The sequence below is a fragment of the Odontesthes bonariensis genome, chromosome 7, assembly GCF_027942865.1.
Source record: "Odontesthes bonariensis isolate fOdoBon6 chromosome 7, fOdoBon6.hap1, whole genome shotgun sequence".
Taxonomy (NCBI): domain Eukaryota; kingdom Metazoa; phylum Chordata; class Actinopteri; order Atheriniformes; family Atherinopsidae; genus Odontesthes; species Odontesthes bonariensis.
Window position 1 is genome coordinate 29100597 of NC_134512.1, and position 25351 is coordinate 29125947.

Below are 25351 nucleotides of genomic sequence, written 5' to 3' on the forward strand. Positions count from 1 at the left end.
TAGAAGGGCTGTTTGTATGATATAATGCCATGAGAGGCCGCCTCACTTGGAGGCATTTCATACAGTAATAGCTGAATTTAGAGGCGGTTATACCACAAAACACCATGAGTTGTGGTAATCTATTTCATGGGTTTTGCTTTAACAATAGTCTGCTGTTTCATATCAGACATAGTTGTTTTTTAAAAGGATTCTGAAGCTTACTTACTACCATAATAATGTAAAAAAAAAAGGGTTAAAACTTTGTGATAAGCTGTTTCAACTCATCAAAGGGAATCTATCATAAAACTAAAGGCAGCCTGAGAAAAACAACATCGTTTTACATGATCATTGTACACATTCAGCGGAGAGCATATTTAATACCATCTGGGCTTTTGTGAAATAAGAATGCAGCCTTCTTTTATCCAATAATCACTTATTCATTTTCAGAAACATGGAGTTGGTGTTAAAGGTCACATTGGAAGCACATGTCAAAATCAAAAGAAATTTTAGAGGAGAAAAGGGCAGTGGTGATAGAAAATACATCAGTCTGCGGAAGATTGTAAAGCCACTTCTAAGGGTCTGTGATCCCACAGAACCACAACTAATTAAATTCTTTAAAAATGGAGAAGACATAGTCTTGAAATGGCGAATCTTCAATAAAGTGGCCAGCTGTAAAAGAGGCAACTAATTAGAAAAGCAGTATTGTTTTCTGTTTTCCTTGACTGACTGATATTATTGAATGGTTAATTTGTTCCACTAATCAAATACAACTAAAGTCAGACTCAATTAATCAGTTCTAATTATTGGTACAAGAGTCAATTAGTGAATAGTAGACTCTGTCATGAAGAGCCAGAAAAAAATCACAATATTTTGCCATAGGAACTTCAGTCACTTTATTGTTGGTCTACATTTTATTAGATTTTTTTCCGTGTCTTTGTGGACACAGAAATCCTACAGCACTACTACAACACTGTTAGCAATAGCTGGTAGAATAGCAGAAACGAACCACCTGACTTTCTTCGGCATTAAAAGTTAAATGTACCACGCCTGTAGTTATGACTGTTAACAGTCACATAATCGGTATTGAATCCGAATTGAACAATGTGGCTGGTAATATGAACCTAAGCTCAGCTATTCGCAGAATGTATACAGGAAAAGTACTGTCAGTATTTTAGGATACAAGAGGAAATGTTGGTGAAAAAATATACAAGTTATACAGTTTTCGCATCTCCTTTCTGTTCAGTACTTTTTACTTTTTATTTCATTTTTCTTCTGTATTCACTTGGAAGTTAGGTTTGCTTTCATTTGCTGTTTGGTTGGGTTTAAGCATAAAAGACCATTTGGTTGCAATTTGAAAATCATTGAGGCTTGCTTTTGAGTCCTTCCTCGTCTTCAAAACACTTGTGTTGCATAAATTAAAAACACCATCCATTCATCCATCCATCCATCCATCCATCCATCCATCCAACACAGGGCCATGACAGAAACATCTAAAATTAAATTCTATTGTGTGGGGTGTCAGGAAGGCAATGCATATTTCATATCAATCTGCACTAACACATTGATCTTTGTTTCATCCATTATGTACTTTTTTTTTACAAAATCAGACTTGTTTACCAGCTTCATCAGATAAAAAGTGTGTCTGTGGAGGCTGGTGGATAAGGTGGTTGAATTATACACATTGCTGTTGATTCCTGGGTATGTTTCCCATCTAGCGCAGCACATTTTTACACCTTTTCATTTTTTTTAAAGCTATTTAGGTCAAATATAGCCATTTAGCTAAAGAACAAAGTGAATGGAGAGGCAACTGGGATGACATGCAGAAAAGGGCTACTGGCCAGGATCAAACCCAGCTGAGTTGAGGACCTTCAGCCTCTGTACATGGCACACCCAGTCAACTTGAGCAACCCAGCACCCTAAGATGTAGTTTTAGACTTCATCAGGGTACCAAAGACATGTGTTCGCAGATCTAATGACAAAATTACAAAATAAATCATCAACCCTTAGACCAAGGGTGTCTTCAATGCTTGTCTTCTATGTTGGTTATGGACAAACTGTGACTAGCACGAAATTTGGATAAAATTTAAATGATTTTCATAATTGCTCCCATGCAAGCAGATAAGAAAATATTCAACATATTGACTACATATCAGCAGCAATACTTCTTTCACCACTGTTTCAGTGTGTAGGCATCAAGTCAGACACATTCAAATACAGCTTACCTCTTATGATGATGATTGATGATGATGATAATAAATTATTTTCAGTTCATTTCAGCGCAACTTTCATGCTTTCACTTTGCAAGTCGTATAAACCATTGGTTGCACAAAACTCCATGTGTCTGGGAAAGTTGTGAATATGTATGTGCTTCAGGTGTGAACACGGCCTTTCTTTTCACTCCATCAAAAAAGCAAACCATTGTCCACTTTGAGGTCCAAAGCAGTGCATAGCTAAAGCACCAGCTACTGCACCAAACAACGGAGAGCCACCCACAGCTCAGACTGCTCCACGTATATCTGATGCGGTCAAATTATGGGAGCAAAACTCTAACATGTAGACATTTGTTTAGAAGTCCCAACACCAAGCTGGAAGGCAAAGCTGTCCATTCAGCTGTCAATTTACGTCTTTCTGCTGTGTAAAAAGAGTGTTGAGTATTGTATGGGAATATCCATTTATTTTGTTAAAATTACTGCGATATCCATTTTTTAAAGCCATAATGTGTAATATTTCACGTTGTCTATTAACAAATTTGAGTCTTATCATTCACAAGTATTACCTCAATCGTTATTAATTACCTCCATCACAAAAGTGCAGTGTTCTTGTATTCTTTATATTCAGCATACGAATGTACATAACAGTGTATCACCCCAATGAATGTCTCCATGTCGCTCCGCCATTTTAAAACTACGGGATTTGTAGAAGGACATGTCATCAGCTTTGCATTTTCCGTTTCCACATTGGAAACGGAAAATGCAAAGCTGATGACATGTCCTTCTACAAATCCCGAGTTTTAAAATGGCGGAGCGACATGGAGACATTCATTGTCCGTGAAATATTACACATTATAGCTTTAAATGCTATTTATCCAAGGTCTGACATTTCATGACATTTTGACTTAACACTACAAATGCACAATAGTTGAAGAGCTGGGGAAGTTGAGAAAGCCTCGCAGCAGTATCAAATGTTGCAGCAGATTCGAGTTATTTGCTGAGTTTTGGCAGCATTGGTGCATACCAGCATCTCACAAAAATTGCACAGACAGCAGGACATCACATTTAGTGTAACAGGAGACAGCAGGACACTGAGCAGACCAAGAGCAATTCAGATAACACATGAAACAGATCACATGACTCCCTCCATCTCTTTGAAAAAAACTGTTTAGAAAAGCTGATCATTGGATTTTTATTAAACCAAAAGCATCGGAATGTGACATAAAAATGTTCATTAAAGATGTTGCATGTTTCAAATAGGATACAGCTGTGTCATTTATAGCTGATGTAAAGTGGGAAAAAACAATTTGCTTTGTCACACTGATATACCGTTTCCACCTTTGCAGGCAGAGTGAGGTAACAGCTAGTATTAGAATCTACACCTTTAACTGCTACTTTTATCTTTCAGGAAAGAAAGCAGCCACAGTTGAGAAGTCAGTGATGTACCGTCTGATGTTGCACACAAACTGTTCCTGCGTTAAGATGGATCCATTTCTGTGGAGGTTCAAGTCTCTGGAAGCAAGCCAATCCCCTGTCAGTCTGACTAAGCTGCTGAGTTTTAGATTGGAGTGGGGATGTGCTCACCAGCTGTGAGATTAAGGGAGACTGATCGATGGCCTTTGTGATTGGCTCTCGGGGTGTCCCTTCAGCATCCAATCCCCTCGGTTCTGATGGTTGTCCTCGGCCGAGCCAAAAGCAATTCTTCCTCCACACGGGGCCAAATAAGATCACTGACCTGAAGCTATGAGGCCACGCCTGGAGCCTCTGTCTCCATCCTTGTTCTCTGGATAAAATGATACAGACGGATGAGAGGACGATGGGGAGATGAAGAAATAGAATCCCATTAGCGTATTACAGGAGCGTTTTGCACCACCACACATATTCACACTTTTTTTTCTTTTTTACCTATTGGGCAGTTTCCTGACATGTTTGTTATTAAGCCCTAACGCCCGCTGTGTTTCTGCACTGCTCTCTCCAGATATTACCTGTCAGTCATACTCAGTGGGACGCTCTCTGATGTGTTTGTCGTCAGATTTTCTCTGTAGGTGTGGCTCAGTCATTATGGCTGCTCCTGCCAACTGCAGATTTTCAAAGCAAACTGCTGCAGCTGCTGTAGGAATGTAAAATGCACGACTTCCTGTGCAGAAAAGGACTTCGTTTTTTTTTTTAAAGACTGAAAAAAAATGGACGACTTTAAATGTCTTTGAGTGCAAATGTGTGTGTAAGTGGGATGGGCATCTTACAAACTACTACACTGGAACGAGCTTGTAGTGGAGCTGAATGATATTTGATGAGGGGAAAATGTTCGCTACGTTCACTGATACCAAATTAGTGCCTGAAAGATTCCTGCCGATATTCAGCTTTCATTTACCACCTGTGCTGTGATGATCATGGTGATGAACATCGGGAGCCTGCAGTGCTTCCTGTCTGCTCCTCACCACGCTCACTGCTGAGATGTGAGAAAAAGGCACTGAGCAATCAGAGGAGACGGTTTAATCAAAAATCCTTTTTGATCAGTAACTAAATTTTGAACCTCCTACAACTAAGCTCATCCAGTGCTGTTTCTCTCAGATGGGAAATTTTGCAAGACTCAAAACAGGAAATTTTCTGGTTACCCATATCATAATTCTCTATAGCCTGTCCTCAGTGGGTCCAGACTGCATCAGCAAGGCTGCAAAGAAATAAAAAAAAAGCCTTCTTTAATCACCCCAGTTCTGGCTTCCTTTAATAGGCTAATTTAAAAATGGTATCACTCACACACATGGCCCTGCGTGGCAAGCTTCCTGCATATATAAAGGAATTGTTGAGTTCTTATTCCAGTGGTCTGCCTTCCCGATCCTTTGATCAAGGCCTCTCCTCTGTTCCCCACTCCACTTGTAAATCCAGAGGTGACTGAGCTTTAAGAGTTTTGGAAAAGCTTAACTGCTGGATCTTCAGTTTGTTTCGAATATGCTAAAAAAAATAATAATTCTCCAGGTTGGCCTTTACAAAAATACCCTCATCTTGTTCTTATCTCTTCTTTGATCAGACTCTCTGTCTGTTAGTGTCCCTTTGTAGTCAGTCTTGTGCCCTAAATCCTCCTGTGTCCACTTTGGATGCCTTTATATTATTTTCTTGTCTGTTTTGTGTCCTTTTGTCATTGTGTTCTTCGTGTTATGTTTGACTTTGCCTTGAGCCCTCGTGAGTCTTTGTTTTTATTTGGCTTTTAAATAAGAAACTTAAACAGACCTTTTACAGAGTTGCTCTGTTGCAGAGATTTCTTGAGCCAGTCTGAGCCTGTGCAGTCCTATTATCAGAAATCAACGTCAAATTCCTTGCATGCCAAAATGTAACTGGCCAAAATGTCTGTTTCTGATTTAGATTTTGTTTTTAGATATTTTGGCTCATATCCATTAAAAGCCCCAGAAGACCATTAGAATGAAGCAGCTTGCAGGAGAGTGAGATATCCTTTAAGTAGAATGCAGCCATCGTTAATGTTGTTGGGCTTTCCCTACTGGAACCATTCAGAATGTTTGCTTGTAAAAGGTCTATTGAAGTGTTTGATTATGAAGAGGAAATTATCGAACAAGACATCGCAAAACATCATGTTCCGTATTGAATTATCTGTGCTGCCATCTAGTGGAACTGCTTCAGAATGCTGCTTCGTTTATAAAAACATCATTATATCAGTGGACTATTCCTTACTTCTCCTTCCTCCAGTTTGGCTATTTTTAGCAAAATACACACAGGAAATATCTCTTTTTTCCCTGGGATTTAAAGAAATGTCTCCTCTCACGGTCATCTCATTAAAGTTAAGCCCAAAGCATTTGTGTAGTCCCCTGGAAGAACTAAAACAACCACCTTATTATGCCATGTTTAATCTTAATTTCCTCTAGAACAACCAATATTTTCAAAGTATTTACAATTGGAACATTCATTCACAAGATGTTGTATATATGAACTTATTCATCAAGATGTCTGGCACATTCTTTCTGTACAGCTTCAACGTGACATAACTGGATCAGAGAGGAAAAACAGCATAGAGTTCATGTCCTTAACTGGTATGTGTTAATCATCCATTTTAGTTGTCTTGGGTTCACATTCAAGATATAGCTTTTTTATTAACTAATTACATATGGTAATGGATACATTATATACACAATATACATGGTAGGTTATACAACAAAACCTGTAAAAAAATAAAAAAAACTGGTTAATATCGCCAGAATGCTACATGATTAAAAAATGTCATGTTCTTGTACAATAACTGCATCAATGCTAAGCTAAAGTGTAAGAAAAAGACAGTAAAGGTATAACCTCAATGCAAAAAACAAGTGAGCAACACGGCTCCAAATGGTTTAGAATTACCTGCTCAAGTAAGAAACTAAATTTTTAAGAGTGTAAGGAAGCGTAGGCTATTCAAAAGCTATTCAAAATGGACAAGTATGTACTTCTAATGTGGAACGCTGTGGATTGTGTTGTTTCAGTCAGTGGCTGCTTGGGCAGTGAGAAGAACATTACATAAAGTCAGCCCATGCAGACTGAGTCCAAAAGGAAAACAATTGCTCACTAAATAGTTCAAAACTGAAACATTGCCACAGGACATAAAAACAAACTTAAGTAATAATTTCATTTCCAGATGGCACCAATGAGGGCAAGTTTTGAATTTCTTACTATAGCCCTGATCCCAAACACACTTTGACAATCTATCTAAGGTTACGGAGACTCAAAACAAGCTGTGTTTAATGTGTAATTAAGGTTATGCTGCAACAAAAAACCATGTGCACATTCTCTCACTTTGAATACCAGTCAAGTTTGACAGCCAGTGGGAGAAAATATTCAACTGAAAATCTGAAAGGTTAAGATTTATCTAAAAGGATATGAATAGCAGAGTATCCTCTCATGTTGTGCCAGATTTGTGCCAGACAGATCTGTCATCTAAAAGCAGAATGAAACTTAACTCACTTTTGTTGCAATCAGATCTTAAAAATGATAAAAACCACTGATTATTTTTTTCATTTGTCAAACATTCGATTTGGCTTTATCCCTCATAGGCATGGCTGAAAATAGATAAATCAATAGGATTTCTCTTCCTTTAGTGTTTCTCAGGCGAATGTTTTGTCTTTTTACACAGAAAACTAAGACAAAACACTATGACTTCCAAGGAGCTGCATAGCTGTGAAAACATGTTTGTAAACCTATTCATTAAGCTGAGTAAAAATGTCCTGCATTTCCTATCAGCCAATCCATCCATCATCTCTACCAGCCTCATCCTCTGGGAGGGTCACAGGGTTATCGGAGCCAATCCCAGCTGACATTTGGAAAGAGACGGGGTATAACCCTGGATAGATCACAAGTCCTTCACGGGAATTACGCAAAGGGACACATAATCTATCTATCTATCTATCTATCTATCTATCTATCTATCTATCTATCTATCTCTCTCTCTCTCTCTCTCTCTCTCTCTCTCTCTCTCTCTCTCTCTCTCTCTCTCTCTCTCAAACAAACACACACATAATTTTTTATTCAGATTCAAATTAAGCTCTCTTTGGATTGCTGATGATAATGTGATGCAGATTTTTTCTCTCTGGCCAGCAGTGAGAAACATGTGCGAGCTCACCGATGAGAGTCTGGTGCCGTGCAAAACAAATATTTGATTTAAGAGCTGGCCAGATGTGAGCGTTTCTTTGTCACTGGCCAATCAACAGCTAATAATCAGTCATGAATGTCGTCATGTTGTGATATTAAAGGTCTGACGAGTGAAAGACGGACGACACATTGATTACAGCTAATCAAAGCTTCTCGGTCTATTTCAGGTTTTGTATTAAATGAAAAACTGCAGCGATAAACCATTTAGACATGATGCTTGACACATAGCTGAGTCTGCTGCAGGGGCTTGACTGTTCACCAAAACTTGTAAAGTATTACAAGCTGGCACTGTTTGATTGAGTGCTTCCAAATCTGCTGTTGTGAATGAGTCATTAGACTTATTTCATAATTCTGATAGTTTCAGGCTGTATTAATGCGGGCTTTGCTCTAATTCACTGAGGACAGAAGTAAACATCATATGACGGAAACCACTAATTGTTTACTGGAAGACCCCGCTGACTCTTGCACAGGCATTTTCCTTTTCTCTGTCTGATTAGACTTGTTTTTTGAATGTGCAGCAAAGTACAGACAATAGCTGATTAGTTAACTAGACACATGGGGGGGGACTTTGTGGGCTTGCAGGGTTTTTACATGAGGAAAATACTGTATTTTCTAAACAGAATTGCTCATTTGCGAAACGTCTTAATGCTTAATGCTCATTTGTGAAACGTCTTAATATAAATGTTTTAAATTAACTATGTTTTTTTAATGCTTGTCTAACCTGGATACTGAAGCACCAGTTTAATGGCCTCCTTACCTTTGACCAACAACATAATTAGTGCTTTCTAAATACTTATAAAAACCCAAAACCCATCCAAGGCTAATCTCAAGCAACAAAGCAAAGAAAAAACTTGCCAAAGATTATACATATGTACAAAAATGTTGTTATTGGAGACCCACAGACGGATGAAACAGATTCTTATGCCCAACTCTTCACAGACTGACACTCGGTCAAGAGCCCTTTGAGTTAGGTTTGAATGCAACAGCTGCAAATTGTCAAATATTCTTTTGCAGCAATAACAAAATCAACAAATACCACTTAAAGGTTGAAGTTGAAACTGTGTCACTGATTAGTTTCCAGAGCTATTCCTACTTTGTTGCAACAGTTTCGATGAACACTGCAGCAAGTCCAACATGACTAAACTGCTGGTACAAACAGGGTGGATTCACACTTGTGCTTTTCAGGCGTCAGTGGTCTCACTTCTCATTTACTTTGAATGAGTTGACGTCTTGCATAGCCAAACTTACTGCTGGGTCAGATGCTTTACTTTGCTAGCGTAGCTTGTGGTGGAAAGTTTAGAAGAGCTTACCTATTTCAAGCGACAGTGAAGGTGCCAGCCAATCAAACTGTCTGACTAATCATCCTGATCTCATAACTGATTGCTGCTACAATTCCAAAAGTCAGGCCAGCCCACTGTCAAGCGTCACATCCACATTAATCCTTCCTTATGGTGCTATCTGATGTCACAGTTTGCTCATGCAAACATTAGTGCATTCAGCATAATCACTGAGGGGAAAGAGGGGTGGTTACCCCACTCAAACCATGGCACTGCTGGTTATTACTTTTTTATTATTATTCGTTTAATCTTTGTTTTTGTTTCCTTTTCCTATCCTCTACTGTACTACTTTGCTTTGTAGGAGTTGACTTAGTTAAGATTACGAAGCATCATAGATAGAAGTTAAAATACACAATGAAACACATTTGATTGAGGGACAACAGTTTCTATGTTGCCATGGCAATGCTTCAGTGGAACCCTTTCCATTCAAACCAAAGCAGCAGGCTCCTGACAAAAGCCTCGTTTCCACTGTCAGTATGGTTCGGGTCACTTCGTATCGGTACGGGTCGGGTCGCTTTGGGGTCAGCTTTGCGTTCCCACTGTACAAAGGGGACCCTAAGGGGTGGGCGGAGTGCGTGCCAAAGCAAACCTGCTTATCCTCCCCAAGGGAACCGGTCCTGTGTGCTAGGTACCGCAAGCAGAAGGGTTACAAAAATGGTAACGGGTACCATGGGACCGGTACGCTTTCGTGGTAGTGGAAACACTGAAATAAGCGAGCCGTTCTGAACCGACCCGTACCGGACTGCATAGTGGAAACGGGGCTCAAGTGTCCAAATGTGGAACCATCCAAGCTTTCCAGCCATCCATGTTGCTGACAACATGAACAATATGAAGCGTGTGTGCCACTGTTTTTGTGGTTAACAGTTTTGTGACCCAGCATGTAACATCTCGGCTCTTTCCTTTCAGTATGGGTCTGTAATAAAAGCAACATCCCAACATCTGACATCATCACACAGATTTCCTCCTCTTGCCAAACACATTGTTGATCAGTTTGGCCATGGATTTGGAGCCACTGTAGCGTCTCCGGTCGGCACGGTACTTCAGGTGCTCCATCACCTGCCGAATGAGCTGTGTGAAGAGGTTGGCGATGTCCTGGTAGCTCTCAGCTGCTGAGACCTCCTGGAAGTGACAGCGGTTCTCCTGCGCCAGGCAGCGGCCTTCGTCCTCTCGCACCTGCCGGGCGTGGCACAGGTCTTGCTTGTTACCCACCAGGCACACGGGGACATCTATCTCCCTGAAACAGGAATTCGAGTTAGTGACTGGCAATGTTGCAGGCTAAATTACGCCTCTGCTGCAGAGTCATTAATATCCTGCTGCATGGATCATTGTGCTGTTTTACTCTTTTTTTCTTTTTTTCATTTTCAAAATATTTCGATTAGTTCTGCGTTACCATATCACCAAATCCAGTATCATCCAGGACAGACTCGTCCCACCCTTTCTACTTTGAAACATTTGGTCTTCTTATCTCCGCCATGGGTAACTGATCTTCATTTACTCCCAAATACCATGCAACACATCTCTTCCCTCCACATTACCAGTATGCCTTAGCACAGGCCAGACAGCCTGATAGATGTGAATGGCCCTTTTTTCCGCACATCAAATTCAGTTGGGTTGTTGTGAGCCCCTTATTCAACATCATGAATCATTGATGAGAGTGTGCAATGCGCAGTAAGGACTCCCAGCATTCCTCAAACTCAATCCTGCACGAACATCCCTGCGCAGCTTCAAAGGAACTGGGGCAGCTTTGTTTTGTTCTGTTTCGCTGCAGTGTTCGCAGTATGCCTGGGTTATACCACGGTGTGACTCATGCTTAGCATTGTGTTGTTTTTGTTTTATATTGTTCTCAAAGCATCATTTGGGGAATCTTGAAACCTATATTGATGTTTTGGTTTGTTTGGGGGTTTTTTTCCGTTTTTTGGCAGTCTACATTGAGCATTTAAGGAGAAGCATTTTTATCCATTTAGAGTCCCGCTTGAAGGTGCTCATTTGTAAGGTGGCAATGAGGTGTGAAAAATAAAGGTGCAACAAGAAATTTGGGACAAAAGACATTTCAGAAAAACACAACAGATAATGAAACACTTTTGAAAGACTATGTTTTGTGAAATGTTGCATTTTGTTGTTGACTTTTCTAATGTTATCTGTCTTTGTATTTTATGAAACTGATGTGTTTTGGTTTGTAATTTTGTTTTTTGTTTTTTGATTTTGCTGTCGAGTTTTTCTAAAATGTGCTTTGTGAAATGCTGTCTTAAAATTCATGACTTGTGAGATGCTTTTTATCAAATCAAATCAAATCAAAATCAAATCAAATTTATTTGTATAGCACATTTCATGTACAAACAGTTCAAAGTGCTTTTAGAAAGTCATTTTCTTTTGCCTGATGTGGTTGTACTGTCTACCTCTGGGACACCGTATATGGAGACATCACGCCTGGAAATCATTTTAAATCCACAGGCTAATCTCAAAATGCCATAAAAGTCCAGGTTGTGCCTATTCGTTCCTACTGCAGTCGGCATCAGGTGTAGTTTATTTATACATGGCTTTTAACAAAGATCTGTTTAATCTGACAATGACAGAAAAATCTGTAAATTTAGGGAGCAAATTCAAGAGTGATCTTGCCCCCGTATCATAGAGTTGTTATGCCTCTCCAATGTTAGAGCACCTCAAAAGTTAGTTGAAACAAATATTTTAGGCTGATTCACAATTATTTATCTCGACTTGCTACGATTTGTTGCCTCTGACCCTTTGCAGTTGTCCATGCGTGCCTCTCGTATCTGCCGCAAGATGTCATTGGCGTTGATGAAGGAAGTGCGGTCGTTGATGTTGTACACCACCACAAAGCCATCTGCCCAGTCCACTGGCTCCTCCATTATGCACCTGACCTCTGAGTTCTGCCAACAGGAACAACAATTTTCACTTTGGACTCACAGTGACCAAATGTCATTCAGATTCCACATCACATGTTCTATGGACTGTCTTTACAGTCAGAGGAATTTGTTGTTAGTTAGTACTATAAGTTACTCACAGTTTGGTGTTTGAATAACTACTTATATTCAACTTAGCCTCCCCTGATGGTAAAGTATTAAGTCATTTCCATCACTGACTCTCAGGAGATATTGCTACAAAACAAAATGTATCAATTACAGTTATTTGAAAATACCCCAGATGTACAACGAGACATGGCACATTGCACTATTTCACTATCTGTTTAAGAAAGAAAAAGAAATTACAGTTTTGCCTAAATTGAGAAGCTTAAGTGGTAGCCAGGTGCTGCTAATCAAATGTACTTGATTAATTGATCATCGGCAAGTGTGAGCACCTCTATGATAACAGAAGTTTGCTGGTCAGGAGCATTCAGGTGTTAACACAATGCCAGAAAGGAAAGACATCAGCAATGATCTTAGAGAAGCAACTGCTACTGCCCATCAATCTGGGAAGGGTTATAAGGTTATAAGGCCATTTCTAAACTATTTGTTGTCCGTCATTCTACAGTGAGAAAGATTAGTCGAATGTTTTAGTGGAAAACATTCACGACAGCTGCCAATCTTTCAAGGAGTGGACATCCCAACAAGTTTATTCCAAGGTGAGACCGTGGGTAGAGAAAAACTCAAGAGCTGCATCTCAGACTCTACAGGTATTAGTTAGCATCTTAAATTCTAAAGTTCATGATGTTACTATCAGAAATAGACTGAACATGTATGGCTTGTTTTGAATGGTTGCAGGAGAAAGCCTCTTCTCTCTAAAGAGAACACATCAGCGTAGGTTTGCAAAATTGCATCTGGAACACGAGACACCTGGAACAATGTGTGACAGACGAGAGCAAAGTGGAGATGTTTGGCCATAATGTACAGCACCACGTTTGGAGGAAGCCAAACACAGCATATTAGCACAAACACCTCATACCAACTGTGAAGCAGGGGGGTGGAGTGGTGATGATTTGGGTTTGTCAAAGTATACCAAAGTATTCTAAAGTCAAATATGAGGTCATCTGTCTGACAGCTGAAGCTTGGCTGATAGTGGGTCAAGTAACAGAACAGTAATACCAAGCAAATCTTCAACAGGATGGCTGTAAAAGAAAAAAATTCAAGGTGTTGCAATGGTCCAGTCAGACTCCAGACCTTAACCGAATTAAATACTATGGTGGGACCTTAAGAGGGGATCCACATTTTGGCTTAGTTTCTGGTTCATAAAGAAAAGGTGCAATATGTAAAGCGTTCTTAATCTGTTCTTATCATTTTTTATTAAGTCTTGATTCATCAGACTACACATCCACCTCTGCGGCAGCTTCCACCACCAGGCATCCTGAGCACAGCTGCATATCACACATCTGTGGCAGCTTCCACCACCAGGCATCCTGAGCACAGCTGCACCTTCACATCTGTGGCAGCTACCACCTCCAGGCCTCCAGGAGGTTGGAGCTAAGCTCAGCAGACTTAAATGAGGGAGGGCTTCAGGCCCAGATGGAGTTTGTCCAAGGCTTCTGAGGGACTGTGCTGGTCAACTAATAGTCCCTCTTCGGGGGCTCTTCAATATGAGCCTTCAGATGGAAAAAGTCCCGGTGCTGTGGAAAACTTCTTGTCTCATACCCGTGGAGGTGAATGACTACAGACCGGTGGCTTTGACATCTCATATCATGAAGACCTTGGAGAGACTCTTTGTTTGTCGCATGAGCCTGCAGGTTGCTCAGCTCTTGATCCCCTCCAGTTTGCCTACCAGAAACACATAGGAGTGGAAGACGCGATTCTGTACAGAATCATGTTCTTTGACTTCTCCAGTAACTTCAACACCATATGGCCTCCCATACTGAAAGACAAGCTTCTAGGTATGGGTGTGCCCCCCTCCCTGACATCATGGACTATAGACTGTTTGTCTGCCAGACCACAGTATGTCAGGATGGGGAGATGTTTCTGGAACACTGGAAAGCAGTACTGGGGCTCCGCAGGGTACTGTTTTGGCTACTTTTCTTTTCACCCTGTACACATCGGACTTCAGGTACAACTCAGAGTCCTGCCACATACAGAAGTATTCTGATGAACAGGAGAAGGAGTACAGGGACCTTGTGTAGTCCTTCTATGGCTGGACCAAAAATAATTATTTTCTCCTGAACAACACCAAGACCAAAGAGCTGGTGGTGGACTTCAGGAGATCTAAAACTCCATACCAGTCAGTCTACATTGATGAAGGGGAGATAGAGACTGTTCAGACCTGCAAATGCCTGGGGGTGGTGCTGGATAATAAACTGGAGTGGTCTGCCAACATAGAAGCAGAGTACAGGAGTCTCTTCTTCCTGAGATGGCTCAGGTCCTTCAATATCTGTAGTGTTATGATGTGCATGTTTCATCACACTATCATTGAGAGTGCACTGTTCTATGCTGTTGTCTGCTGGGGGAGTTGCACTACAGACAAAAAGGCGCCTGGACAAACTGGTGAAAAAGGCTGGTTCTGTTGTAGGCAGAAGGCTGGACCCTCTCAGTGCTGTGGTGGAGCAACGGATGAGGAGGAAATTATATTCTGTTTTGGAGAACAATAAACATCCTCTCCACAGCATCCTGGCAGGACAGAGGAGCAGCTGCAGTGAGAGGCTAATCTCTCTGTGCTGCAGGACTGAGAGGTTCAGAAGGTCCTTTGTTCCCACAGCCATAAGGCTTTATAACAGTGACTCCTGAGTTCTTCTCATATTTATTTATTTATTTATCTAGTCTATTAGTAGTAGTAGTAGTAGTAGTAGTAGTAATATTATTATTATTGATATCTAATATACAATCATTGTAAATATTTATAATTGTTTGAGCTACTTTACTAATTTGAATGAATCAAGTATTTTTCTATTCTATTCTACATAGAATTAAAAGCGGTTACACTTTCTGTTTCACATGACTGTATGATATCAGGAATATCGCACATGATGACATATGCAACAAGTTCCCCACATTTTGTACAACAAGAGGAATTTACAGCAGCCCGTTTGACCCTGTGTGAAGAACAAATGGACTGACCGTGTTCTCTGGCATATTAGGAGAAAAAGGGGCCTTAGACACCACCAAAGATAAGCAGAGATGGACTAAGACTGCACACAGCGTGACCCTAAGGACACATGCGCAGAATAAAACCATACAAGGCATGAACATGCCTGAGCACTGTAAATACCTCTTTTAAACCACATTCTCTTTATTAACTCCATCGTTTCATTACGCTGTCCAGGTCAGAAATGCAGGATATGAACTCATTGTTCCTCATAAGAGTGTGGCGTTACAGTGAGTCCAACTGGCAAAGACAATGACCGGTTCTTGTTCTGCGGAGCCTGGGGGCATTCCAGTGAAATACTAAGTCTGAGGTAATAGGCCTCTCCCTCTTGCTGAAAGAGTAGTGAGCAGTTTATGTGGCTTCTTTCTTCAAAGAAACAGCAGTCAGCACACATCTCCTCAGGATACTCTCGTAAAACCCTCTGGATTCCCAGAATAAGTGCAGTGGAGAATGAACATGTGTAGGTAAATAAATGACCACAGCTCACTAAAGGTCAAGGACATGTGCAGCTTCCCCTGCAGCCTGAAAACCAGCCAGTGTTTTATAGTTGTTATGTTCCACTCTTTTGTAGACTTTTTTTGGTAACAATGACAAAAAAAATAAATAAATATAAATAATTGTAAGTTATGTTCTGGTATTTACCCAATCTCCCTGAATAGCTAAAGAGAATGAATGTGGTTTTAGTGTCTTTTCACAAAAAGACGTCAGTCTCATGTGTCTCATATTCTCAGGGGCTTAACTTGCTTCTGGTTGCAGGCCACGCATGCATTAAGCATGGGACAAGAAAACATGAGGAATAGATTTTCAATCTGCATGATGAAATGAGGAAATAGTAGAATTCAAAACAGGAACTCCTCCTGCAGCAGCTCCACTTTTATAATATAGTACTGTTAGTTCTGAAAACAAGGAACAATGTTAGCCTTACTGGGTGAGATATACTGTACCTGAGAGCAGGGGTCAAAAACTTCCAGATTCAGCTGCCTGCCGTCGATTGACAGTCTTTTATTGTATAGTGAGTCTGTGATTAAGATTCAAAACACACAAAAATGATTAATGGATTGATTGATGTCAAAATAATTGTTTTTTTTTGTTTACTTTATATGTGCTGTAATTTTGTATCATCTTGAATTTTGACAATATTTCAGCAGCTAAAATATCAAATTTAAAAACCAAATCACAAATATATCTATCTTTTCAAAGTTGACAACAATTAGGAGATGGTTAGCTTAGCATTAATTCTGTAAACGGGGGTAAAACAGCCAACACGACCCAATCATCAATCATCTCATTAAACCTACAAAAAAAGCCCAAAAATGACAAACTGCACCTTTAAGCTGATGACAAGGCTACTTAGGTGAAAACTTCAAATCTCCAAGTGCCTGTGGGGCTGCATGGTGTCTGTGCATAAAGGCTTCTCTAGAGCCCAATTCAAATCCTCATCAAAGTATCATTTTTGCCAAATCTGGAAACACTTACTGGCATTGGAGGCATATTCACCGATGAAGCGTCTGGTCAGGAACCGCACAAGGACAGCTGGAAGAAACAGATGAAATGAGAAAAAACATTATCAATCATGGCATCATTACACTCTCATTCCTCACAGGTGGCAGCAGTGGGGAGAAAAAAAAAGACCCTTATTCACCCCCGCAGGCACAGCACAGTGCCAACAGTATTTAGGACCAGAGTGGTGAAACTTTAGCCTCACATGAAAGAGGCTGAACGGCTTTGCTGGAAGGACTGTGTGCATATTTGGCAAATGGAATGGTTATATTCGTCCCCCTTCTACACTACAAGTTACATATAAAACTGACTGGCTGGGCTAATTTAGGTCCCAGAGACAATCAGTCTCAATTGTGAGCTAGAGTTTCAAGTGCTGAGCTTTGCTTATGGTGGGCCTCTACAGGGGTTGAAAAGAGATTCAACTTCAGCGACGAGGGCACGCAAATATGGATACTGCGTGTACATAAATGTACTCATGCATGCATTTTGGAAAAGACAAAGACTTTCAGTACCACTTTGTTTCAATTGGAATTCTTGTGGCGCCATCTCTCACACAAAGGTCGCTACATTCAAAGAGCAAAACAACAAAACATGCACTGAAAGCAACAAGCAGAGCAGAAATCGTACTAAAAGGACGCAAGCATGCACAAATAGTTCCAGAGGCTACAGAATCTGCAAAACAGCTCCACTTCATTACTAGGCAGCGAGGATCAAGACATCCCATGGTTTTATGAAGCGAGAATGCAGTAAAGTCGGTCTAAAACATGTGCAACAAGAATCTCAAGTAGCGTCAAGAGTCCTATAACTCCTGCCCCCGCAGCTTAGACAGTGCTGAAAAAACTCAAACTAAATATTCAATGTTTGACCCAGAAAATTCAAGTTATCGCACAAATTATATACAAATGATTTTCTTTTGAGAATAAATCTATCTATCTACCTATCTATCTTTCTATGTCACAATTTCCAACTTTTGAGCCTTTATGATTAAAACTGCTTTGCTCTGGGGACAAAGCAATTACACATTCTGGTGTTAGACGTTCCAGCAACACAGCAAAGTCAGTGAAAAGATTCATTTACAACAGCAAAACAGCAGGTAAAGCATTAAGTAGAATAACTGATCATGCATCGGTGTTGTCCTTTTTCCAACTTCCACCCAGTGCTAGTGCACAGCTCAAAGATCCCACTGTTTGATCGCCGTTCAGTCCCGTGTTAAATGACTATGCAGTAGACACGGGTTTTAATTGGCTTCAGCTTAGCTCGGGCATCAATGGGAACACAACACATGGGTGTAAATGCAAAATTTTCACAGCGGTTGCCGCCGTTGCCAACAGAGATGGGAAAAGGCTCACATTTTCTTTACTGACTATAATGTCTCATGGAGGCTCTGAACCTAACAAGCAACAACTCTCAAACGTAAGGAAATGAGACTGAGTTTCTTTTTTAAATGTCTTTATTTCTTTTTAATTAGGTGGGGTTTAGGTATGATGTCCAGTCAAACTTAGTACAAGCCTGATTCAGGATCATGATTATCAGAAACACAGTCTGCACAATCCAGTGTAATACCATCCTTTCATGTTGTCATAGTGACATGTCTGGTTTAAGAACGGTATATATTTAAAGGATCAGTTTTATCCTTCAGCTTCTCAAAATGATGGTTTCAACGATGAGACTTGAAAGGAACATTTTTCAGCTGACTTAATATGTCACAAAAGAAAAAGGGTTTTCACTCAGTGACAGTATGGTTCAGCTCTGTGGTAAATGTATTAGTTTTTAAATTTTTCTCTTATTTAGGGGACAAGTTACAGTTTACATGGTCAAAAATCAACTTTCATGGTGCTTGGACAAGCAACTTCATTTAGCTAGTTTTCAAATTAGCCAGCACAAACCCTGCTGTTTGACATGTTTTAATCTAAAGATGAAACTCAGCTTTCTTTTCTGACAATGGCATGAGAAAAAGGACACATGTCTGATATCAAGTGGACGACATTATGAGGGCTGAAATTTATGATTTATTCTAAACATGGCCTCCTGAGTCAAATAGTGCCTTTTGGATAGTTCTCTGATTACATGCAAGTCTTCTGCCCATCAATTAATTGTTATGGATCTCCATGATCTCTGACATTTGGGGGAAACTTCTCCTTCTCCTTCTGTTTTTTTTTTTTTTTTTCTCAGTCTACAATTTGTATCAAGTCTTTTGAAGAATTATAACATTGCAGTGAGTTTTGGACTGACCATGTGTCAGCAAGTTGAAAAACAAATTAGAACAGAGATCCCCGTCATACATTATCAGTGGAAAGGTTCAAAGGCAAATTCATCCAAATAGTATTATATTGAGGGGCCACTGAGAAGTACAGAGGGTGTGCATAGCTGTCTTTTAGCAACAGATTTCATAAAACTGCCAAAAGACCTGGCAAGTGGACATCCTCATTTATTTCTCCGCTTGCATCATTGCTCCTGTTTTTGTCGCAGTAATATTCCATGCGTATATGCCATTAAAACTAAAAGGAGAAAAGCTGACTAAAGTACCAGCTTTCCAATGGTTAAAGTGAAGCTCCGTCGGTGAGAAAATGCATATTTCTTTACATTGAAAAAAAGTCCTTGTATCCGCAGATGCAGACAAAAGACTAAACTGTTTGGAAACAAGTTGTTAATTCTCTTGTGTTCTGGTTCAATCTGACACATTTTAGTTTAGAATTGTTCGTTGTATCTATTTTTTTTAGAAAACACTGTAACATTCACTAGAAACCCAGAGCCGGGGAGCATACATCAGGACCCTGGGATCAAAGGAATGACTTGTCAACAGAAATTTGATGTGACGGCTTCAAGAAAAAGAAAATATTTCAGTCAAATCTTACAATTTTTATGTTACACAGTATTATAAATTTAGATCGGGACACATGTGGAATCATCTCTCAAAAACATTCATGCAGTTTGTAGTTCAGCAGACTTACAGAGGAAGTTTTAAACAGACTAAAGCCTTTCAAATTCTATAGACCAAAATCCTTCTGTATGCAAACAGACGTCTGGATTAAACTGTATGTAAGTTATGTCATTTTATGCATGAGCGAGTTCACTGCAACAAATTATTATTAAAATACTGAGTGCACAGACCGGCAGACCTTAAAATCTGTATTGTTTATTTGAAGGTCTTCGGGGTTTGCACTGAAATAGTCATGTCAGGTGACCAGGATAATTTCTTAATTTGATAACTGATTGATGGAATATTCATCATCAGTGTTTTTCATAATGATCATACTGTCAGAGGGATTTTTAGATAAAAATGCCAACATTCTCTGGCTCCTGTTTCTCCAGCGTTGGCGACTTGCACCTTTCCTCTCATTACACATTATTGTAAAGTGAAAATTCTTGAGTTTTGACTGTTGGTCGAACAAAACAACAACTCAGCACACCTTCAATTTAAATTTAGAATTGCCTCTTTTTTTACATACATATATATATACTTTTGAGCTGAGGATAACTGAAGTGACCGCCTTATCAGAATACCTCGAAGGAAAACATGCAGGTTAGCTTTGCGTGATGCCATCCAGCTTCGGTCTTTTTCTACAGATGTCTGTAATACAATCCCCTTTCCATTGCTCACCTGATTTCCCAGCCCCCTGGCTTCCCAGAAGGGCCAGCTTGATGCCGTTCATGCCTGTGTCCTGTCAGGTCCTCAGCTGCCTGTTCGGCTGAAGCGCTGCCTTGTGTCTGGTATTTGGTTTTGCCTCGGCGCACAACATACTCCTTATAGTCCAGGCAGGGTGGCTGAGGTACAGGACTGCCCCCAACCCCTCACTGCCCCCTTCCTCTTCAAAGAGCTGTTTCACTTTTAAAAGCCAGAGAGAGGGGAGAGTGAGGTAAACAGGCACCCCCCTTTCTGTCTCTGTCTGTGTGCCTGGAGCTCTTTCTCTCTCTCTCTCTCTCGCACCTCTCTTGTGTCTGTTTTCTCTCTTTTCTGTAGCCCTTCTCTTTCTCCCACCCCTCTCTACCCCTCACTCTGTTTTCCTTTTTTCCTTTCTTTCTCTTTTTCTTTCCTCTCTTTGCGCCTATATATCTCTTCCCCGTCTCTGCCCCCTCCTACATAGAGGTCACTCGATGGTCAAGACTGACTGAACCTATTGTGCTAATCCTACTCTTAACACTGTAACTGTAGTCTTTCTGCCATCTGTGAACATTTGTGTCATTCCTCAAAGACCAATGATACAGCAGCTCTTTCCTTCCTTCCTCGAAAAGAACAGAGAACAAGTTTTAAGTTAAAGTCTCTCCTTTGTTCAAGAATTTATGTGTACCTCTGATTTGTTCCAGTTTTTTTTTTACAGAAATGGTATGACACTGGTTGTTATAATTGAGTTTTTTAAAGATAAATAGTCAAATCTAAACCAAACAAAGTGTTTAGTTTTTTATATTTTTTCATTTATCTTATCAAATTAAGTGTGATTATCATTTACCATTGTATTCTTTTAAATTAGATGTTTAAAACATATATTTTACCATTTTATTGCCAGGAATGTTTTCCTACAAATCACATTTACTTACAACGAATGTGCTGCTTGAGAGCCGCATCAACCCCTGTGAGTTTTCTTCAGCAAAAGGAAAATATTAACTCGGGACAATTATCTAATATTACATATCGGAGAGGTATAAATGTGTACCGTAGCTCTGAGGCAAAACAGCTTAAACTTTGGGATGTTGATGGATTTCCTCACATAACCTACTTGTTTTAAGATTTCTGTTGGATGAAGGTCAGGATTTTGTCCTGGCCACTTTTCCTCTTCCTTGTCCATAATATGATCGAGCGTTATGCATGCTTTGTGTCATTGTCTTGCTAGATGACTCTTTCTTTTAGGTTTCAGTTCTGAAACATCAATAAAGACGGACCATCCTGGCTGCAATGCAGCCAAATAAATCCAAAGTAACCATGATGCGACCACTAAAATGTTTCGTGTGAGATGCAGTTCTCACAGTGGGCTGGAATGCAGCGTTCATGAAAGAATAGTGTTTCTCAGTTATTAAGGTCTTCATAGCCCTCAGAGTAATATTGTATTGATAGGTTTGTGAATTCAAAAACAGACACAATAATTGATTGCAGGCTAGAGTCTGTTCATTACAGTGGGAGCTGACAGAACGGCTGAAGCTGAGTTGGGATCCGGGCTGACCGGTGTGCTGCAGGCTCCAGTAGCAGATGAGCAGAGAGGAATCTAAGTGAGCAGTTAAGAGCAGGGAGGTCTGAAGGGTAAACTGTCAGAAAATGAACTGTACAGCACCTAATCATTTTAAGTTTGACTTTAAGTGCAGCGTGTTCAGTGTGTCGAGTGTTCAGTCTGGCAGTGTGAAAGAAGCAGGGCAGAAAGTTTGGAGAGATCTTGATTAGAAAACAGGTTGCAGCTGGTGGGGCTCAGCTTCAACATGAGCACGGCTGGCTCCCCTCCTGCACAGTAATCAGGTGCATGGACACGCAAACAGGAGAGTCCGTCCCTTTTCCCAGTTTGTACGTCCTTGATTTCCTCTCCTTATTTAGAAATAACAGGCATTTATCAAAATGAGGCATCTCTGCCTCAGAGCCATCATTTTTAAACTAACCAAATATGATGTGTGGCAAAGCTGCATCGTGTAGTTTTGTTACAGCCAACCATCAGGGTTTCTGTCTCCAACCCCATGGGTTCTGTCATATGAATATAAAAAGCGTCATGACAACAATTAAATTTACTTTAAATTCAACTCACAACCCCAATTCCAAAAAAAAAGTGGGAATGAATGAATCATCTCATAAACCTATCAAAAGTGATTTACACTCTCAACATTTTACAATTTCATAAAAAATATGAACCTGCCTTGAATATGATGTCAGTAATACACATGCAAATCTCCGCACTCTGTACTTATTCACATTTTACAAAGCGTCCCAACTTTTTCGGAACAGGGGTTGTACAATGTGTCTTTAGACATCACCGATTCCAAAAAAACTTCCCAAAAAGGATACACCCGAGCATCACTGCATGTAACTCCTCCAGCAAGCCTCGTCTCTCCTCCCAGGTGAGATTTAAGAACTGAAACATCTTTGAAGGTGTTCAAAGGCAGGAGGACGGAGGAGAGAGGAGATGATGAGGCACATGTTAGAGAAATGAGATGAGCTTACAAGCTTAGCTGTTAAAGGTTTTTTAGAAGATTTCAGAATTGTGTCAGAAGATGTAACAGTGACTGCAGACTGGTGGCGGTTTCCTTTTGGTGACATACACATCACTGTTCAGTATTCTCCTGAACAGTCCTGCTGTTAAATCCCTCTAGCCTTTAGTTTTTTTTCATTTTTTTTTTTCAAGATCTGGAGTTGTTCTGTCCACATTGTGACAAGTTCAAAGAACCTATAACCGAGTCCCGCGTTAAAAGGCAGGCAGTGATGCCATAGGGGAAATGTTTGATGGCTTTGGCCAAATAATCCTTCAAACGCTCAGTCGTATCTCAGCAGACTGAAGCGGTATGGAAACGTCAAAGCTCTGAGGTAAGAACCATGAGAACACAAGCAATAAAGCAACCCTGCTTGCAGCATCAGTCATACTCCTGACTTCAAATGGAATCGATTTAGACAAGCAAATCCATCTCCTTCATCTTCAGCCTCTTCAAAAAGTGTGGCACTTACACCCAATAAATCATACTGCTTCAGCTTTGGCTTCACAGACGGTAATGTCAGCCAAACAAAATGAATATTCTTTAGACCCAAACCACATTTTTTCCTCCCCTGACCTCCTTGTGAGTTTGTTCTGGGTATTAAGGGTCCAAATTCAAACTAACTTTATTTGATTTAGTGTCGGCTTTGCTTGCAAAGTCCAAAATTCAGCAATTTTACGTTTGACTTTAGAGCGCCCTGTCATGATTTTGTCAGTTTTCGGTTTTCATACTTAATTTTGGGGTGTTTTTCATTGTATTTCCACAGCTTTTTATTCCATTCAAGACCATTTGATTAAAGACATCAAGTTATGGGATTAATGTTATCTTTCTAAACATCAGAACCGAGACCGGGTTTTTAGATTTAAAACAGCCGCTGTTCTTCATGTCAGTTAGGGATTGTGTCAATCCAATCCAAAGTGAGAAATATCTCTACATCTCCTTTTGTAAAGAAAGAGAGCACGGTACTAAAACAGTGACATGTAAACACTCTGACCACATCGTGCAAATCCAACTCCAGTCATAATGTACGACATGCAAACTGAATGTGCTTTCAAAATGTTTACCAAATTATCCTCTTTCCATTCAGGGGTGTTTACATATCATATACCCTAAAAATCAACTTGCGTGAGGCAAAAATAATTAGATCCAGAGAACTTTCAAATGTGGACTGAGATCACAAACAAGTCAGTTTAGATCATTTTAGTCTCTCATGAGAACAAATGGAAATGTTGGAAGAAAAATGCATGTTAATATCACAGATTAGGGAAAAATGTTTGCCTAAATCACATTTAATCACAAACCATTAAAGTGAGGACTTTAAAGAGCTTTGAATGCTGAAGGTCTTTAGCTTAATGAATCAGCTGCATGCACTTTGGATCAGAAAAACAATATGCTCCACGAATGAATAGGAAAACAAACACATCTCCGTCCATGTTTTACATTGTCATTGGACATTCCTGCACTGATCGTATAGAACCTGATTCCTTTTGCTTGCTTATAAGGTGAGCATGCAGTGGAAGGCCCAGCCATCCATAGTAGCTTTTGATCGGGAAGAGAAGTTGAAGCTATTTCCCCCGAGCTAATCAACACATGGCCACAGACAGGCTTTCACGTGGGACATTTTGTGCTAACAAAACTACACACACCAAGAGGCTCAACATATCCACATTGAAAAGCACCATAGAACATCTGCACTGTCGTTACATAATATGTTTGTGCCAGGAACTTGTCTGGAAGGTCTCTGTTTATTCTCTAAAATGAGATTATCTGCCATTCCTGACACAGGAAAAGTTAGGTTGTACTTAAATTATGATCTGGCTGTCAGCCAAATGTGAGAAGACATTTGAACACTAAGCAGCCACTGAGTGTTACTGCAGTCAGGCAGCCTGATCCTGAAAAATCATCAGCTGTCGTATTTATAGTGGGATTAAATGTTTTCTTTTCTTGTTGGGTTTATCTTGACTTTTCTTTTCAGTTTAGCTCGGTTATAGTTTATCTTGTTTTAGACAAGTAACAGATGTGAATAACAATCAAAAAGGCTCAGAATAGTTTTAAAAAAGACCTTTATATATAGTCTTTTGATCAGACTGTATTTAAAGATGGCTTTCTTAACCCCCAAGCCTAAAATAGAGGCATGTAAGGAACATGAATTATTTCCGATGGTCATCAGGTGGGGGCTCGTTTGGTTACATAAAGAAGTCATTGAGAAAATGACCCTTCTTCTTGCTTGATATTCTACCTTAGTAAACATTTCCCAGTCAGTTATTAGTGTCTCTTGTACGTTTTCTATTGAGTCTTCTTCAGTACGATGCTTTTTAAACTATGGTCAAGTGATGTAATGGTGCCTGGTGGAGTGGATATACTCCTCATTTCTCCATTTTTAAACAGCCTGTCCAGCACATAATTAACACCCTGTGTTATAAGCAGTAATATGTCATGTTTCTTTGGCTGATGACAAGCTGGATAATATGGCACATTGTCAAATGGCAGTGTTAAGTGACACCAAGATACAGA

General features: G+C 40.0%; 1 protein-coding gene across 1 annotated transcript; it reads right to left on the reverse strand.

Annotated features, from left to right (window-relative positions):
• Nucleotides 1-6042: 6042 nt before the first annotated feature.
• On the reverse strand, nt 6043-20508 carry rerglb (RERG/RAS-like b). Its single transcript, XM_075470473.1, has 5 exons — nt 20277-20508; nt 16652-16708; nt 16120-16193; nt 11894-12042; nt 6043-10388 (listed from the first exon to the last, which is right to left on the reverse strand). The coding sequence occupies exons 1-5, from the start codon at nt 20326-20328 to the stop codon at nt 10103-10105; spliced, it is 618 nt and encodes a 205-aa protein (XP_075326588.1). The 5' UTR covers nt 20329-20508; the 3' UTR covers nt 6043-10102.
• Nucleotides 20509-25351: the final 4843 nt, after the last annotated feature.

What these genes read in the sequence shown, in the direction of transcription:
- rerglb (XM_075470473.1), bottom strand. Translation starts at nt 20,328, where the DNA reads ATGAACGGCATCAAGCTGGCCCTTCTGGGAAGCCAGGGGGCTGGGAAA. An exon ending in TGAATATGCCTCCAATGCCA is followed by an intron (nt 16,194 to 16,651) that starts GTAAGTGTTTCC and finishes TCTTAATCACAG; the next exon opens with ACTCACTATACAATAAAAGA. An exon ending in TTTTTGACCCCTGCTCTCAG is followed by an intron (nt 12,043 to 16,119) that starts GTACAGTATATC and finishes TCCTGTTGGCAG; the next exon opens with AACTCAGAGGTCAGGTGCAT.